This window comes from Gorilla gorilla, chromosome 5 (genome assembly GCF_029281585.2).
Source record: "Gorilla gorilla gorilla isolate KB3781 chromosome 5, NHGRI_mGorGor1-v2.1_pri, whole genome shotgun sequence".
NCBI lineage: Eukaryota > Metazoa > Chordata > Mammalia > Primates > Hominidae > Gorilla > Gorilla gorilla.
Window position 1 is genome coordinate 150,094,236 of NC_073229.2, and position 20,088 is coordinate 150,114,323.

The 20,088-nt window shown below is 39.6% G+C and overlaps 1 protein-coding gene across 10 annotated transcripts in view; it reads left to right on the top strand.

Annotated features, from left to right (window-relative positions):
* NCOA7 (nuclear receptor coactivator 7) overlaps nt 1-16,647 on the top strand; it is a 154,254-nt gene extending 137,607 nt beyond the window's left edge. For 9 of the 10 annotated variants that reach the window (XM_055391567.2, XM_055391570.2, XM_055391571.2 and 6 more), the window contains exons 11-16: nt 871-1,018; nt 6,483-6,608; nt 8,226-8,378; nt 13,204-13,299; nt 13,713-13,786; nt 14,177-16,647. In XM_055391567.2, the coding sequence (XP_055247542.1) occupies nt 871-1,018; nt 6,483-6,608; nt 8,226-8,378; nt 13,204-13,299; nt 13,713-13,786; nt 14,177-14,312 (733 nt within the window). In that variant the 3' untranslated portion in view covers nt 14,313-16,647. Of the gene's footprint in view, nt 1-870; nt 1,019-4,721; nt 4,967-6,482; nt 6,609-8,225; nt 8,379-13,203; nt 13,300-13,712; nt 13,787-14,176 lie in introns of those variants that run through there. The other variant, XM_004044641.5, reaches the window with a different exon arrangement.
* Nucleotides 16,648-20,088: the final 3,441 nt, after the last annotated feature.

A 20,088-nucleotide genomic window follows, 5' to 3' on the forward strand; every position in this document is an offset into this window, starting at 1 on the left:
AGTCCTATTAATATTATTGCAATTTTATGTAATTATAAATTTTAAAAATCATAAGTTAACGTTATCCCAACAGTAGCCTCAAATTCAAATTATCATTTAGTGATTAGAAGATACTTTAAGAATCATTTGATTATATTCATTGCCCTTTCTCCTGTTGTGATGGTTATAGTATGAACCTTGGAGGATATTTCAGGAGCTGCAGTTTTCACAGCTCTCATTCTCTTCCCAGGAACTAGGCATATTTCTATTGATTAAGATACTTTGGAAAGATACTTTGGAAACTTCGTTCAGTAAATGTGTATAAGACAGCAGAGAAGTTGGAAGCAAAGAACATTCCTGCATCAATAAAATTAGATTTCTTTCTAATATTAAAATAGTAGCCAGTATTATTCCTGACACTTTCTAGTTGTCAAAGATGTTTTATTACCATTACAATGCAATAGTACTTTGATCTACATAAAGACCCGTTGTAGTATTGTTTATCTTTGTTCCTAGCTAAAGCTTCAGATCTGCATTTTTTTCCTCAATGAATACAAGTATCCAATAAATGAAGACTCAATGAGGAAAAAATATTTGGTATAAATATTTCATTGTGTTTTTCAGTTTTACATTCCATCTCTTGATCTTTTCCTCAAATTGAAAGACAGTTTTAACAGTTTCGCAGCGCTGTGGACTTTTACTTGATTTGTTGGCTCTTAATTTTGAGTATGGAAGGCCACTTGTAGAGATAACCTTGATAATGGGAAATTTTCCAATTAGTAAAATGGATTTGCCAAGCAGGGAAAAGATGGTTTATGTACTGAAGTCCACACTAGCACCTGCCAAGAAAGTGGACATGGTGTTAACATCTGTCACAAACATGTTTTTCAGGGTGGATCATTTGTATACATTCTTTGTTCAGTGGTCTCCCGATGTCTATGGAAAAGATGCCAAAGAGCAAGGCTTTGTGGTGGTGGAGAAGGAAGAATTGAACATGATTGACAACTTCTTCAGTGAGCCAACAACCAAGAGCTGGGAGGTGAGCACTTCGGCAGGGTTAGACCATCATAGTTCCTAAGGTAGAGTAAGCAGTCTCGCATTCAGATTCCATGTAACAGGCTGGTAAGAAACTAGAGTCCCTGTGCACCTATGAAATCACAGAGGAAAATAACTTTATTCCTCTGTTTGAAAAAAAACACCACCACCAGCACCACCACTATGTACACAGGCACACAGTTCATTCTGACCACACTAGACGAATCTACTTATATTCTTACTCATAGCTCCATGCCTTAGTTCAGAGCTCAGCAAATTTTTTTTTGTAAAGGGCAAGATAATAAATATATTTGGCTTTGTGGGCCATACAGTTCCTGTTGCAGGTACTCATAGCTGCCATTATAGAACAGAAGCAACCATAGTATGTAAATGAATGAGCATGACTGTGTTTCATTTCACATAGTTATTATGTGTCACAAAATATTGTTATTAATTTTTATTGAATCCCTTAAAAAATATGAAATCTTTCTTAGCTTAAGTGCCATACAAAAACAGGTGGTGGACTGGCTTTGGCTGACAAGCTGATATAGTTTGGCTCCACGTCCCCATGCAAATCACATCATAATTATAATCCCCAAATGTCAAGGGAGGCACCTGGTGGGAGGTGATTGGATCATGGGGACGGTTTCCCCCATGCTGTTCTCATGATAGTGAGGGAGTTCTCACAAGATCTGATGGTTTTAAAAGTGGCAGTTTCCGCTACGCTCGCTCGCTCTCCTGCCGCCTTGTGAAGAAGGTGCTTACCTCTCCTTTGCCTTCTGCCATGATTGTAAGTTTCCCAAGGCCTCCCCAGCTATGTGGAACTGTGAGCCAATTAAACCTCTTTTGTTTGTAAATTACTCAGTTTCAGGTAGCATCTTTATAGCAGTGTGAAAACGGACTAATACACAAGCTGTAGTTTGCCAGACCCCAGTTCCCTTCATCCAGTCAGGCAAGCATGTATCAAGTACTTCTTTAGGCAAGGGCCCTGGAAATACAATGATGGATAACACAGGCTCTCAATACTTAACAAGCTTGCAGCACTGGGAAATTGGGAGATGAGACTAAGAAAAATAAGTCTACCCCTCCTTCCTGTTCTGTTGCTCTCTTGAACCCCACTTAGCATTTCTTCTTTCCCAGCTTAGACAGATGGTAAATGAATTCAAACACATCCTTACCAGGACTCCTGAGTTCCTCCACCCCTCTCCCATCTACTGCACTCATCTAGCCTGCGTGCAATCCTGGATGAACCCACCCTCACACTTTTCTGCTCCTAGGCAGCCAAGCATTGCTGGAGAGAACCTGTCCACCAGGGAGAATGGTGCCATTACAAATACATGGTTCTGAATTCATCTGTGTCCATGTATAAGTGGCCCTGCAATACTAATTTAAACTCTTCACTCAATCTGTAGTTGCTTTTTTGATGTATGGTAGATGATATTTTTAATAGTCAATTTTTTTCCAGCACTATTTAATGATTTCCGACGTTTCCTTCGTCATGTTGAAAGATCTTACATATGGACTGTGGGGCTGTATAACTTGTCATTTAAATATACAAGCAAGCTTGGATACTCTGTGCTTAAAAGCTTCAGTGGCCTCCTTATTGACTCTGCTGATTCTTACCCACCTGTTAGAATAACTACCTGGGAATTTTCAAAAACTGAATCCTAGATCCTTATTACTAGAGACATTAATTCAGTAGGTCTGGAGGGAGGAATGTTAGAATCTGTATTTTTCGAAGCTCCCAGATGATTTTGAGGAACAGTTATGTTTTGGAAACACTGACCTGTAGGGTAAGTTCTAAGCTCCTTCGTGGCATCAGGGCTCTTCATTTTCTCTGCTCCTCCTACCTTTTCTGTCTCATCTACCTTCCTCATCACTGCTTTCCTTGCTGTCTCTTCTCCAGCCAATGTGAACCCAGAATCCATCTCTGCATTCCTGCTGTGCCCTGTCCCTGGAACATCTTCTCACACCCTATCCTTGCTCTCAAACTGAAGCACCATCTCCTCTGTGAATAAGCTATCTCAGAACCCCCCAGGTCACCCCAACCTCCTTTGAGCGTCTGCTGTAGATTTTGGCATCTGTATCCTATAAACCAAAAACGATGCCTGAGACAGATCTCAAATCAATTTAGAGGTTTATTTTGCTAAGGTTGAGGATGCATCTGGTTGGGGAGGGAAAAAGAGACACAAGCCACAGTAGGATCTGTGGCCTGCACTTTTTCCAAAGAGGGTTTTGAGGGCTTCAGTATTTAAAGGGGGAAAAGTGGGCTGGAGAGGAAGGAGAAAAGAAAAGAGGAGGGTAGAAAAAATGAGACAAACAGTTACTTTCTTGTGAGTCTTTGATTAGTGTGCACTGAATCCACATGCTGCATGTGCAAAGGAGAGGGTGGAGGAACCCTCAATCATGTATGCCTTGTGCGCAGTAAATCTGCACTTTACATAAGATGAATTAAACAGAGTCGTGGAAGAAGTCCATTGGTCTGGAGGTGAGCAGTAAGGACAATTTCTAGTCTGCTCTTGTTTCCGACTTGTGAAAATAAGCTGTTAATTTACATTGTCCAGGTGAGGGAGACCACCTGGGGAGACAGCTGTTTAGAAACAAAAGGAAAGATGGTTTTTGTTTGTGTGGCTCAGTTTCAAAGCTTAATTTTCCCTTTTGTTGTAGTGAGTTTGTGATCCCAAGATTTTGTTTTCCTTTTACAATCACATGGAATGGCATCCATTTATTTAGAATTGTTTCTCTACTGTCTCCTCACCTGCTGGAGACTGTGAGCAGCTTTATGTCTCTGTGCCTGGCAAAGCACCTGGCACCCACCATCATATAGGAAATAATAAATGTCCACTGTCCTGGAGTCCCAGGGGCCCAGAGGAGAGTGTTGTCTTGCTGGCATTCTGCCCCAGGTTGTGCTCAGGCTGTTGCATTGAGAGTCAGTTGTGCTGGCCGTGGACTGGTCTCTTAAGTATCTGCTAGAGTCTTCTTTATAACCCCCAGTGTGAGCAATACAATACACTCTGATCCCTGCAGCTGTGCCCAAGACTGAAAGGCCACTTCGGATCTGGAAGAATCATAGAAATATCACTGAAAATTGAAGCAGTGCTGATCTGTATTTCTTTCTAACCTCCTGACATGTGATCTGAAGTGTAGAGGAGGACTCATCCTGCTTATTAGTCATTAAAACTAATTCCAAAATGTAAAAAGATAAGTATTACTCTGCCAACTGTTTTATAAAACTACATGTAAAATGACATCTTTCACAACCTCATGTAAACCAGATGTTTTCCCATTCTTTTAAGTCCCTCCCACCAACAAACATGACATAGTATTGAAGTGAAATGCCGTTTGTTCTAACTGTAATGAAGCCTACCTCCACTGAAGGCTCCTTTTCATCCTTCCTTTGAGATTCAAGCTTATACCAGGGATCACACATACCATTTTAAATGGAGCTTTAGCCTTAAAGAAGGTGCTGGGGGCGGGGGAGAAAAAAAAAAGAAAAAAAACTCTGAAAAGGCAGGGCTAGAAAAGCTAGGTTCACTGGAGGGACGATTAGGAAGAAAAGTATAAGAAGGAAAAGAAAAAAATGAACAATGGGGTTTTATCATAGTGTTGGGAAACCACCGTTTCAAAGGTGAAAGTGTCCTTTTGCAGTCTCACAGCGATGCCTGGCAGGAAGTGTGTTTGCTCTAAATCCTAATTTGGGTGTGTTCCTGTAGAAATGCTGAAACTTCTCCTGAGGGAAACAGAAACTCAGTCATGCAGGAAACTAGATACTGAGAAAACAGTTGTAGCTCAGCGTGGCTACAAGTAACTGTGGAAGCAGAGTAGAGAGAAAACTTGTTCCTCATTAGAGAGAGAGCCACACTTCTCACTGCTCACAATGAGAGGCCAAAGATTACCCTTGGACATCCAGATTTTCTATTGTGCCAGACCTGACGAAGAGCCTTTTGTGAAGGTATGTTGGAGTGTGTCCCGAGGGCTAATAAGGTGCTGGTGAATTCTCAGTGATGTACCTCCGAGTTTGTTTTGAAAGTCGTTCTAATTAGAAAGGATTGTGCTGACATTTCTACCAGCAGGTGTTTTATTCATTGCGGAGAGGGTTATGGTGTGGTTGCCTCTTCTCATTGGAGCCAGAAATCCATATTTGATTTTTTTTCATTCCACAGCCTCATTTTATACTTGTGATAAATACAGAGTTTGCTGAAAACAGAGTGTTTTATTTCATTCATTTAAAATGCTTGGTTTGTGATTCTTGATAGTGTTTTCACTACGGAAACACTCCCCTAGAAAATGGTAAAATTAGTAAGCTTAATTTTCTTACTTGTAAATCTGGCTCAGACGCCAGCGGGTACTTTGTAGCTGTCATTGTGCATTTTGGAAATTGAGTAGTGCACTACTGCCTGACAACTTGCACTGGATTTAACTTAAATGTTTTTCTCTATAATATAAAATCATTAATACGAGTACATTTTGGTGAATTAGTTGTCTAATATAATCCTTCACTTGATCTTACACAAAAGGCCAAGAAGCCTAATATACACTCTTCAATCTGAAAATAATCGAGTGATTTATCCATAATTTAAGAAGGGCCAAAAATGGATTTTAGAGTAAAATGAACTTTGGTAATTCATAAGCATAGCTAGAGTTAAATAATAAATGTTTTGTACAATATGATGTTTCTAGGTTTAGAAGGGGAGACTATTTTTATCATCTCTGAATAGTACATAAATAATTGTAACCTAGTTGTAATTTAGACTAAAGCTTCACACTTCTTTGTACTCATGTTCCTGGTAGCTGTTATCATTCGTTATTTCTAACAGAAGTGGTTTCTATGTGCACAACCTTAAGAGAAAACATCAGGAACCTGATTAAAAACTATCCTTATCATCGCAAATTCCCTATTTATAGAAGACTTACCTACTGAATGATCTCTAATTAGTCCTTTAACAATTCAGATCCTAAATCTAAAGGCTAAAAGAGAATCATTTAGGGCATTTCAAAGGTAGAAAGCTATACTTCTGGTGTTATATACTATTCTCAGTGACCCAGCAATCAGCAGCTATACTAAAACTGGAAAACTCGTGACTTTATTTATTTATTTATTTTATTTTTATATAGAGATAGGGGTCCCATCATGTTGCTCAGGCTGGTCTCAAACTCCTGGGCTCAAGCCATCTTCCTCCTGCCTTGGCCTCCCAAAGTGCTGGGCATACAGGCATGAGCCACCATGTCTAGCCTTGTGACTTGTGACTTTAATTTATACATATTAACTGTCTCGACTGTACTGTCTTTAATTGTGCATTTGTTCTGAAACTCAAAAATTAGCCATTTCCCCAAAGTCCTGTTCAGTTGATTTCCTGCTGCCGAAGCATCACCTTTTCAAGCAGCAGTGTCCCTAGAGTGATTTTTTTAATTAGCAGTTAGAAGAAAAGCCAATAAGTTATTTTTCTTGGCTTGTTTTCTCATTTCAGATCATCACTGTTGAAGAGGCAAAGCGCAGGAAGAGCACATGCAGCTACTATGAAGACGAGGACGAAGAGGTGCTGCCTGTCCTGCGGCCCCACAGTGCGCTCCTGGAGAATATGCACATCGAGCAGGTGGGCTCGCCCTGGCCACCAAGGGTGGGGGTTCCTAGGCTTTAAGAAATATTTCCCTTGGCCAGGTACAGTGGCTCACGCCTGTAATCCTCACACTTTGGGAGGCCAAGGCAGGCAGATCACTTGAGGTCAGGAGTTTGAGACCAGCCTGGACAACATGGCAAAACCCCATCTCTACTAAAAATACAAAAATTGGCCGGGCGTGATGGCACATGCCTCTAATCCCAGCTACTCAGGAGGCTGAGACAGGAGAATTGCTTGACCCTGGGAGGTGGAGGTTGCAGTGAGCCAAGATCGCACCACTGCATTCCAGCCTGTGCAACAGAGTGAGACTCTGTCTCAAAAAAAGAAAAAAAATTCCCATCCCTGAATGCATTTGCCCTTCTCACTTGGGCTGAAGGATGAGGCTTGTGAGGAAGGAAGAACACCAGCAGCCCACTAAGGCCAGTGCCCCCTGCTCTGCCTCTGAAAAGTCTCATTCCCTGCTGCCTTCTTGGTAGTATGAGGAGTTGGTCAGACACTAACATCCTTCTCTCAAACCTGAAGAAAAAGCCATTTCTAATCTTAAAAAAATAAAAATTTTAAGCGTCCTACCATAGTCCTAATACACTTTAAAAAGGATCCAAATTTATCCTTGTAATTATTGCAGAGTTCCCATAGCTTTGATGTATAGGGCTCAATAAAAGTAATACAGCAAATGCAGTCTACTTGCTTTATGAAAAATACCTACCTACAGGACAGTTTTTCCTTTTTCTATGATTTTCTTTGTGTATTTTACAGTTTCTGAATGTTTACTTGAAATTCATGAAATATTATAATGCACTTATGTTTGAACTGTAGTAAGGAATCCCTGGCATTTACCTCATCAGTCAGCTTAGAGACATGAATTTTAGAGACCTTAAGTAATCATTAAGTTTGGCTCCCTAGTTTACTGAGGAACCAGTAAAGACCCAAGAAAGCCAAGAAGCTTGACCAAGTACTTATAGAGTGTGGGATTCACACTGACACTGAAACTGATTTTAAGCACTCTGAAGACTCAGCACTTCATGGCCTCCTTTGGTAATATTCTTGAAGAGATATACATTATTGATTATTTATGGCCAAGTTTAAATATTGATGCAGGTAAAAGATATAGGTGCAATAAGAACAGATGACACCTGACTTCTAACACTAAACGTCCCTGTTTTTTTGCCCTCACTTCTGTGCAAAGCTGCAGCTCTCAGTAGCAGTTTTGAGCCTCTGAGTGTTTAGAAAGAAAAATTGGGAAAATATGAACTGTTTGGTAAAAGCCAGGTTGAAGTGGAAAGGAAGGGCATGTGTCTAGTTTTTACCTCTTTATCCAGCTTGATCTGTGTCTTCAAATATATAGCAGGATAGGGACTCCATAGTCATGTCCCTGAATGGGAAAACACCTCCTGGCCAGTATCCTTGCCAAGGTAAACACTGTCAAATGATCATTTTCTTGGTTTAGAATAGCAAATATTTGCCAGAATAAGGAGGGGCACTATGTGAGTGTATGATACTGAGTTTGAATAACAGGCATTTGTTTTGCGCCACATGTTCGTGAGCAATTTGTGTGTGAACCTTCTGTTTACATCTCTTCCTTTGGCTTTGTAGCTGGCCCGACGCCTTCCTGCAAGGGTGCAGGGGTATCCATGGAGACTGGCCTATAGCACGTTAGAGCACGGGACCAGCTTAAAGACGCTCTACCGGAAATCAGCATCACTAGACAGTCCTGTTCTATTGGTCATCAAAGATATGGATAATCAGGTGAGGCCTGTCCCTCTCATAAAGAATATTTTTTAATAATTTTTCAAAATTCCCAACAGTAGAGACACTAGTACCATATACTTCCATCATCCAGATTCCACAGTTAACAGGATTTTGCCTTCTGTGTCTTTTATCTTTGTTTTTTCTCTGCTGAAATATTTTGAAGTAAACCCCAATCATTATGGCATTTCACCCCTACATATTTCAGGATCATCTCCAAAATGAAAATGGATCATACTTCCAAATACAGTCACATTCTAAGGAGCTTTTTTCTATCACCATGAAGTGGAAACGTATAATGATATCCCACAGCCTAAAAACTGGAAAGTTGGGGTAGAGTGAGATCTGGATTTGGAAACAGTTGCAGAAATAAGTTCCAGTGCCATACCAGCGCCTTTCCCAGGTAGCCAAAGTAGTGCCCACAAACCTTGCCTGCATTTTGGATGTGATGGAGAGTCAGTCAAGGCCATAGTGTGTTGTGCCTGAGGGGCCCAATTGTTAAGAAACCACAGAGAATGCACTGTACCATTCTTGATTGTACTTTTGCCTGTGTTACAGTTGGTCTTTCCTGGAGGAACTAGTGAAAACTAGTTATTACCCCTTGTCCCTGCACTGTTATCTCTTCCCGTAAGTCAGCTCAGAATGGGAGTGGAATCTGTCCAGGTTTTTTTCGGTCACTATCCTGTCAGTCTCTTGCATCACGAAAGGAAGACATCATTCACATCTGCTCATTGCTCATTTCAGTTTGACCTGTGTTCTGTTAGAAATTCCTCTAAGATTTTAAGATGCAGCATTGAGCAGATTTTCTGTCATTGAAGCAGATTTTACTCAACATTTATTTATTCATTCATTCATTCATTCATTCATTCATTCATTTATTCATCCATTCAGCAAATATCTAATTAGGGCCTGTTAGGTGCTAGGCACTATTAAGCATTGGGGAGCTTACTGTGAAGCACAAAATTTTTATACTGAGACATGTCCACGTTGTAATGAGCCAGGAAATAGAACTTTGCTGTCATGATTTGCCTTGGGAAAAATTAGGGAACATATGGGGGTACCAAAGACACTGTCTTTCTTAGCAGTGATCTTTGTGACTTTATTGTAATATTATTGTAGCTTAAGAGTTGTGGGAATTAATTTAGCTATCATTGTTACTATTGTTATTTCCTGATTGCTGACATTTTGCTTAATAATGATCCAAGCTGAAAGGTGGGTAGAGTCAAGATAAAAAAATTAAAATAATGATAACAGTTGGTTTAAAAGAGACTTAGGAATTTAGTGAAATGTTTCAGAATTGGATGTTATATTTTGGATGAGGTATGGCTATATTATCTTAGAGCACACATACAGACTCTCACCTAAGTATAGATTATTTGTCCTATTTACTTAACAAAATATCACAGTTGTTGAGGAATGTGATGGTTCACACAGAACAGGTATTGATGAAGCACAGTTTTACCAAGCTTCCTGTGCGATTTGTAAAGGAGACCTACAACTGAAGGTTGCAGTCTTGTCACTGGGTGGAGTCTTGCTGAATCATGTACCCTGGAGGCACTTGCGTCATTTGAGGACAACCAGACACTAACTTTGCTTTCTGCACCCCATCTACCCCGAAGGGGAAACTGTGGCTTTGCTGTGTTTGAGAACATGATAGAACAACACCTGCAAATGTGTCTGAAAATGAATTATATGACATTCTAATATAAAAATATTTTATATGTAGACTGGCAGCAATGAGGAGTTCTGCAGAATCAGTTCCCAGTGAAAGAACCATAGCTGGTAGAAATAACAAAAACAACAATCACTTAAAGTCTCTGGAAATTATTCTAAGCAAGTGAGGGAATATTTATTCAAGAAAATCTAATTAATCTCAGTTATAACAGTGGGACTCTGTGGCACTTGAGGCACAACTCTCTCCCTTCCCTAACCCCCCGCTGAGACTGACAGTGGTTCCACTCTGGGCATGTATGGCCAAGAAGATGGGGCACTCTCTTCCCACAGCTGCCAGTCAAGGGTTAGGGTGTACCCTCTCTCACTGTGGGTCCCCTGTATTTCTTATCTCCCACCCAAGATCAGTGTTTCTGAGGCTAAAATCCAAGCAAGTGTGGCCTAGAGGTAGGGGGCTTTCTTCTTCTACCCACCCTCCACTCACAGAGCCATGCTCTACCGTAGGCATGGCAGGCTGAGAATACAGGGGTCTCTCCTGCTCTCGTTTCAGCTCACAGGGCAGAAGTTTTGCACCAGATGAGACAAGCCAAGACCAGAGGCTGCTGTCACTGTCCAGTCCCTAGCTTCAGAGCAGTGGGTTAGAGATTTTTTTCCCAGGGGAAGAGGCAGGCCACAGGACATAGAGTTCTAAAGCTCTACCCAAAGGAACTGACTTTGTTTAGACACACTTGGGGAAGTTGAAGCCAAAGGGCACTCTAGAAAACAATGAGAATTTTGGTGTTAAGAAGAAGGTTGTAGCCATGAAGGCAACGAATTAAACTGTAGACCATCTACTTTACCAGAGAGATCCAAGAAAAGAGACAGCTATGGAGAGCCTTTCTGGAGTCAGGGTAAACTTCATAGTCTGGCCAAGGAAACTATCCATGCAAAGGAACCTACATTTAATTGAATCAGACTGTGGAATAATTTTCACCACCAGGCATTGTTGACAACAATAGAACAATCATCAGGCAATTAATAGAGACTAATTACTAACTTCAAGTGAAGTATAGAAATGTTACTCCTATTTTGCTCTATTATATCTTTTAACTTTTTGTGGTACTAATGTTATGCATGTTACATCTGTATATATTACAAATATAGCAATAGATTGTTATGATTACTATGTTACATAATTTTATGTCTGCTAAGGAAGTTGAGAAAAGAAGAGCAAATGTACATTTATATGTTTTGTTATATGACTTTCCTTTTATCATTTCTGGGTTGCTCTTCATCTATTCCCTTGGATTCCTTTGTTCTGCTATTGCTAAATGTATTACATTTTTATATGGTATAGGCTGAACAATACTATTATATAAAAGTTGTTTTATACAATTTTTTAAAATACATTAATAGAAAAAAAGACATTTTCTCATAATCACAATGCAATAGATCTAACAAAATTAACAGTAATTCCCCAATATCATCCAGCCCTTAGTCTTTAAATGCACTTCCAGAATTGCTAAGAAAATTTTAGCTAAAAGGCCAGGTGTGGTGGCTCACACCTGTAATCCCAGCACTTTGGTAGGCCGAGGCAGGTGGATCACCTCAGGCCAGGAGTTCAAGACCAGCCTGACCAACATGATGAAACCTGTCTCTACTAAAAATACAAAAATTAGCCAGACATAGTGGTGTGCGCCTGTAATCCCAGCTACTCGGGAGGCTGAGGCAGGAGAATCACTTGAACCTAGGAGGTGGAGGTTGCAGAGGGGCCGAGATCATGCCATTGCATTCCAGCCTCGGCAACAGAGCAAGACTCCATCTCAAAAAAAAAAGGAGTTGCGGTGGCGGAATTTTAGCTAAAAAAGAAAATAATTATTTAAAATTCTATGGAGGGTGTGAAATAAAGATAACTTATTGACTGATCAGAGAGGGAACTCATTTTCTTCCACGTATTTGTCATATTTTGTCATATTTTAACCGCATGCTTTTAAAAATAGATGCCTATTTTGATTGTATTCTAGTTCTTTTTTTGGAAGATTACCAGAAGAAGGGCAAAGGATTTTTTATGTTTTGTTACTGTGCTATATTTCTTTGTTCTTAGCAGCTCTAGGGAAAGGTTTGGTAGCAAGAAGTATGAAAAATACTGGTTAGAAAGAGTTTCTAGCCTTCTACCTAATACTTAGTGTTACAAGTATAGCCAGGAACTGAGTGTAAGTGGTGAAGAAGACAGCACACAGAGATTGTGATCTAATTGAAATAATTTTTGAAAAATGCTATGACGTTTTCCAGATAACCTACATTTAAAGCAGTGTTCCTCAAATGGGATTTGAAATAGAAAGAATGTCTGAATCACCTAGGGACATTTTCAGAATACATATGCTCACCCCTGCAAGTGCTGATCAGGATGTGAACAGAAGGATGAGATGCTGAGGCAGTGGGCGTACACATTCTGAAAACACTACTCCTCATGTAGCTTGGCTCCCCTTCCATCCCCCGATAAGAAAAAGTACAAGAACCATTGATTTAAACACATCTAAGTTACCTTTCATGATATTGATGATCTAAATAACTCCATGATATTACGGGGTTATTTGTTTCTTAAAAGTCACTTTGAACTAAACTATAGTAAGTCAGTCATTTTTAAGGATATAATTTTAATTTAATAAGCATATTAATAACTCATTGTTACAAATCAAAAGAAAGGAAAGTTTATTTTCTCTGGGGAAATGCCCAGCCATGACTCCACTTATAAAATACATAAGAGATGTGACTGTGTTGTCCCAAGCACTCATTTCTGTGGGCAAGATGTATCTTCTTGTGGCTTAATGTTTCTGTTATGTTATGTATATTCAATAACAGAAATTTGTCTCCATAGTGAACTTTGGAAATCTTTTAAAATTGGAACAAATTGTTGGCCTTTGACAAACAAGTTGTCTGAGCTTTGTCAGATGAATTTTGCATGCACCAGGAAGTCTGGCTACTTGGGTTCCAGTTAGAGCTGGGGATATTTGTTTATTCTTTTATTGGTGGTCTTTTTAAGTTTGAGTGCCAATTTAGTAATAATCTTTGCTGAAATAGATCTCAGAACATGATGTATCAAAAATATTCCAGAAAGCCTTGCTTTGGGGATTTTGGTTTGAATGTAGGTAACATTTATGTTTTCTTTTGACAGATTTTTGGAGCATATGCAACTCATCCTTTCAAGTTCAGTGACCACTATTATGGCACAGGCGAAACTTTTCTCTACACATTCAGCCCTCATTTTAAGGTACCTAGATAGGAGAAATATCCAACTCCCATATGTCACAGTGTCCTCAGTTGGGGAAGGGGATAGGCATTGGGGCAGCTAGCTGTCCTATAACTTCTCCTGAACTGACTCCAGGCTGGGTCAGCCCTTTATGACTGTAGCTCACAAACTGCTTAGGGTCCCTTGCCTTCTGGGCTGCTCAGGCTGGGATCCAGAGTCGCAGGTCAGAGCCACCACGTGTCCGAAAGGTCTTCCTTCCTTCGTAACCCCTTCAGAGATCTCATCCTGTTGCGGGCCAGGTCTGGCAGTCAGGAACTTCCTCAGTCAATGGGGTGAGGTGGTTCCCTTTTACATATAGATACTATTTCATATTTCCTCATTGCTAATTCTCCAGATTAAAATGTCTGTTTTCTTTTTTGTGTTTCTTCCCCAAGGTCTTTAAGTGGAGTGGAGAAAATTCATACTTTATCAATGGAGACATAAGTTCTTTAGAACTTGGTGGTGGAGGGTAAGGTTTTTTTTGTTTTTGTTTTCTTACTATTATTTTACCACCTGACCTGAGTGGGACTGTTTTGACCTACGTAGTTAAAACTTCGGTGTCAGGTTATTTTAGCTAGTCCATGTGCTTAGATGAGTTAGGACAGAGGCCTAACACAGAATGGCCTAACTAAGAATCAAAGATAGAATATTTATGTGTCTAATGAGGGACTGTTACCACTTGTCTTTTAGGAAGACTGGTCATTTAAATGAAATAAAGGAAATGTATCCTGGTTTTATAAGCAGTTTCGAATTTTGCCTGTCAGTAGTATAAAGGAAAGAAGATGGGGGCAAGAGAGAATAGTGTGCCATGTAAGATAGAAGTGTTTTTACCTTTTTTTTTTTTTTTAAACCTTTTCAGGGGACGATTTGGTTTATGGCTAGATGCTGATTTATACCACGGACGAAGCAACTCTTGCAGCACTTTCAATAATGATATTCTTTCCAAAAAGGAAGACTTCATAGTTCAGGATCTGGAGGTGTGGGCATTTGAGTGAAATTCAGACTGCCTTAAAATATAACGTTAAAAAGACTGGGTTCGATCAGCCCTCCTAAAGCTGGCTGGAAAAAGAAGCCCCAGCGCAAGCTGCCTCATCCCACCCCAATGCTTCCTTTCTGCCATCATCTCAGAGCATGATCACATCGCAGAAAGATTCTGGAAGGTCCATGTAGAGGGCAGACATTGAAGAAAGAAACTTAAAATCCAGGTTGTTGAAAAGACTTTGTACTCCCACTTCCTTCAAATCCATACAGTGAGGAATCAGAGTGTTTATAGATATATGAGTTGAATGCAATTTTTATTTTTGGTAACTGTGAAAAAAAAGATACTGTGGATATATACATGCCTTGTGTATTTATCAGCATAATTTTCATTACCAAAATGTACAGCTATTATTTGCCATGGAAAAGGTTAGTCTCATTTAGAAAAATCGAAAGTGCACAGCACTTAAAGGGAATATATGAGGTTTTTTTTAAAAAAAAAAACTTTTATTTATTATTTGTAGTATATTGTCTGAAATGTGTCGGCAGTTTTTTTTCTTTTAATGTGTCAAATCTTGAAATATTAAATGTATACATTTTGTGCTATGTTTTGGGAACAAATCTGTTTGATTTATATAGTTTTATATTGAATTTTTTTTGCCCTGATTGTTTAGGGTGATAGGTCTTAAGCAGCATATATCTATATATCTGTATGTGGATATATAGAGATATATGTGTGTGTGTGTATGTATATGTACATATACATATATATGAGTGTATAATTCTAAATTTCTAAAAACTCATTATGAATGTTCATCAATTTGACTATTATAGGCCAGCTTTCCATTTAGTCAATAAAAGGGTACATTTTTAGTTACTTACCTTGAACATATTTGTGTGAAAAAGAATACATCATTTCTCACAGTCTTAAGTTGATATTTATAGAAATGAATACCTTTGTGAACCTAGACTTAGAACAAATCCTGCTTTTGAAAAAAAATGTTTTGCTTCTTACAAAATCATTTGTGTTAATAACAAAAACTTTATTTTCGGAGTGTTCTTTGTATAACTTTTCCAAGCTTTTACATTAACGAGCAGGCCTCTGTCTTAAAAGGGACTCGGTATATTAATTTCTGCATTTTTTAAATCAAATGAAAAACGTCAAATTGGACCAATTGTCTTGGTTTCTTGATTCATTTATTTGAGAAAAAAACAATACAAAGAAATGCATTCATATCAAAATTGGAATAGAAAGGAAAACCTATTTTTAAGATATCAACCTATTTTCACATCATAAAACATCTATTACATAAAATAAAGGACCAGGCATAGTGGCTCTTGCCTGTAATCCCAGCACTTTGGGAGGCCGAGGCAGGTGGATCACTCAAGGTCACAAGTTTGAGACCAGTCTGGCCAACATGGTGAAACCCTGTCTCTACTAAAAGTACAAAAATTAGCTGACTATGTGGCGGGCACCTGTAATCCCACCTACTCGGGAGGCTGAGGCAGGAGAATTGCTTGAATCCGGGAGGCGGAGGTTGTAGTGAGCCAAGATCGTGCCACTGCACTCTATCCTGGGTAACAGCGAGACTCTGTCTTAAAAATAATAACAATAATAATAATAATAAAGACTTACTTAACCAATATTATTGATTACCAGACTTTTATGAAAGCCAAAGAGTGCTTGCTAGTAGGAAAAAATTTCAAATAATAGCCAAAGCTGAAAAATGGTCTGTCATAAATTATTTCCCTGGTAATTTTTGAAAGGAAAAATGTATAACAAGTACTATTTACATATCTGCATTTAAAAAAGCAATTCTTAGAATACTTCCTTTACATTATTCTCCTATTTTAGACATTTTGTGAAAGAGAACAAATTGTCCAGTGGCCTCCTGTCAGATCAACAATTATTATACTCCTTAATTCCATGCAAATTTAAATGAATGCTATAAAATTTTTAATCTGTAGCCTGGGTGTACGTTTCACTCAAGTTCTCCTACTGAGAACTCTTGACTAACAGCATACTGGCAGTTTCACCTTAACCTGCTCGTTAAATAGTGTGTTGGTGTGAGATATCAGGAATGTCTCATGATATCACGTTTACCATTTACACCATCTGCAACCATATGCTATTAATAAAATGGAAAAAAACAAAATGGTCATTTTGCATATACTTCACTCTGACCTAGTTTAGTCCATGATACTATAATTGTGAGAGCATATCCAGATGCTGTGTTCTCTATGTAAAACAGTATTGTCCATTCAGAAATGTGTGACCCTTCATTTATGGATATTGACTATATGTAATGCAGTGCTATCCCAATATTTTCAATAAAGGACTTTATGCATTCAGTGATTTTCTTTCCCAAAGATTCATTCATCAGGTATTTACTGGGTACCAGAGTGTTTATTTTTGTGAGAGGATGGTGAAATATCCAAGACTAAACAAGGTCCAGAGCTCATGTTTTCACTGCTGCCCTGGAAACTCCCTCTTCATTCCCTGTAGCCACCCTCCTAATTGTCTCATCAGTTCATGGAAACTGCTCTCATTATGGTTACCAGAGACAACTCTTGGCTGTATCTACCAGTCTCTTTTCTAATCTTTCTAGCTGTGCAATGAATGACAACCTCCTCCTCTTAACATCTGTCTTAACCTACTTCATAATTTCCGTAAGGGACACTTTACTCTGATAAATTTTCTTTGGCATCCTGACACCTAGCCCCTAGATGTCGGGCTAGATGAAGACCCCAAGCAGTCTTCATTGCTTCATAATTCCTTAGTTCATAAGTCCATATCAAAGGACTTGGGTGGGAGGAGGCAACCAAATATTTCTTCAGACTCTACTGAAAATGATTAGATGCATCCCCGTGCTACAAGCCACCAGAGACATCCTGCACTATTATAAGTATGTCTTCCCTTAATTTGATCTCCCTCTCCTTGATGCCTTTTAAAGTTTTAGAGACACATTGATATGGTTTGGCTGTGTGTCCCCACCAACATCTCATCGGAATTGTAATCCCCACATGTTGAGGGAGGGACCTAGTGGGATGTGATTAGAACATGGGGGCGGTTTCCCCCATGCTGTTCTCATGATAGTGAGGGAGTTTTCATGAGATCTGTTTTAAAGTGTTTGGCAGTTCCACCCTCACCCTCTCTCCTGCTGCCATGTAAGATGTGCCTTGCTTCCCCTTTGCCTTCCGCCATGATTGTAAATTTCCTGACGCCTACCCAGCCATGTGAAACTGTGAGTCCATTAAACCTCTTTTCTTTATAAATAACCCAGTCTCAGGTAGTTCTTTATAGTAGTGTGAAAATGGACTAATACACACATGAAACAGCATTAATGAAAGAATTACTCTCCTTTTGAGGAAGGCATTGAGAATCTCTTAAGCCAGAAAGGAGTGTTACATTTCATGTTTTTCTTAGGATGCCTAACCTATTTTTACCAATTTAATTCAATACAGAAAGGTAAGGAGGTCAGAAACCAAGGGAAATTCCAGAAAACTCAAGAAAAGGGAAGCCACACTCATTTCTTGTGCATGTATCAAAAGTGCCTTTGACCACTTCCTTCTGCCCAATGAGGTCACTTACTCTTAATCAGAGAAAGCCCTGACTTCAAAGCATCACATTCTCTGTCACCTCCTGGCCTATGACCATTATCCGTAGTGAGCCCCTAACAGAAGGTGTTTTTACTGAAAAAAAAATAAGCTTCACTCTTCACACCAAACTCTTAAGATCTTATTCCCTTTCTATGTCAAATCTCTAGTGGTTCAGAATAAAAATGAGATATGGTATGGTCAATCAAGCCATCAAGATGTTGTCTCTTGATAGAATATCTTTGAGGACTTTTTGTTTCTCTCTTAGATCAGCACTGTTCAATAGAACATTCTACAATGATAGAAATGTTTCACAAATTTTCACTGTCCTTAATGATAGCCCCTAGCTACCATACTAGTGTTGAACAATTGAAATGTGCCTTGGGTGACTGAGGAGCTGAACTTTTTATTTAATTTTAGTTTATTTAAATAGCCACACGTGACTGGTGGCTACCACATTGAACAGCACAGCTCTAGGTCAAGATGTTATTGCCAAATTATATTTTCATTGGCAATTAAGTCAGACTATGACTCCTTCACCAGAAGAGAACCTTTACTTCCAAGCACTTTGTCTATGCCATTACAGATCTTCATACAGGTTGGTACCACCTAAGGTTATCTACTATGTCTCTCACTGTTTAGGTAGTCAGCTTATAAAGTGACCAGAGAGCTGAGTTCCCTAACAGTCTCCCTAAACTGAAAAATTGGATCTACATAGGATTACAGGTCTCCATCTCTAATCAAAGGTAATGAAAACTGGCCAGGTGTGGTGGCTCACACTAATCCCAACACTTTGGGAGGTCGAGGAGGATTGATCATCTTAACTCAGGAGTTCAAGTCCAGGCTGGGCAACATGACGAAAACCCATCTCTACAAAAAAAGAAAGAAAAGAAAAATTAGCCAGGTGTGGCAGCATGCACCTGTAGTCCCAGCTACTCAGGGCAGAGGCAGGAGGATTGCTTGAGCCTGGGAAATTGAGGCTGCAGTGAACCAAAATCACATCATTGCACTCCAGCCTGGGTGACAGAGTGAAGCCCCTTCTCTTAAAAACGAGGCCGGGTGCGGTGGCTTATGCCTGTAATCCCAGCACTTTGGGAGGCCAAGGCAGGCAGATCACCTGAGGTCAGGAGTTTGAGACCAGCTTGACCAACATGGAGAAACCCTGTCTCTACTAAAAATACAAAATTACAAAACACTAAAAATACAAAATTAGCTGGGCGTGGTAGTGCATGCCTGTAATCCCAGCTACTCAGGAGGCTGAGGCAGGAGAATCACTTGAACCCGGGAGGCGGAGGTTGCAGTGAGCGGAGATTGCACCATTGCACTGCAGCCTGGGCAACAAGAGCGAAACTCCGTCTCAAAAACAACAACAACAGCAACAAACAACAACAGCAACAAACAACAACAGCAACAAACAACAACAGCAACAACAACAACAAAAAGAAAGGTAATGAAAGCCTCTCCTAGTGCCCAGGCCTTGTCTGACATAAAGTTTTCCTGACACGGCCTTCATCAAGTGTTTTTGTTCCTGTGCTGGGCATTCCTCCACTTATGGCAGCACTGTAGTATACCATATCCCTTACCAGGCACCCTCTACAGTGCACGATGGTCCACTGAAAATAAAAACAACCCATTCTTTACATAGAATTGTGCATTCAGTCCCAAACCAAAAGAAATAATGGAACGTCTCAGAATGCCTCACACGGTGCTATTCAGTGACCAATGAAAATTCAGTGATCAACCTTCCATACCAAGTTTGGCACCTGGGATGCCCACTAGCCCTTCAAAGAACCTGCCTGTACATGGAGAAAGTTTTCAATAGCAACTTGTTAGAATAAAAGGCAATCAAAAGCCATAGGGCAGAACCCATTAGATAACTTTAGTGTCCTATTTACCATCAACAAGGGCCCATCATTTTATCAATCTCTTCATTTCTAGGGTTAGAAAAAGTAACCCCGATCTAGCTTGACATAACCTTTGAGGAAAATGCTAAACAAGAAACACAAGAAACATGTTAACTGTCAACAAGCTTAGGTGATAAAGCATGTCTTCTTGTGCCTCTGCAGCTAAAAAAATATCTTCACCTTGACATCACTTTGAAAATACAGGAATTCAGTCAAACAATTCAGCTTTCCATCTCCATGGCAGTCCTTCTTGGCTTAACATTATTTTCTACTGGCTGATGGATCAGTCACA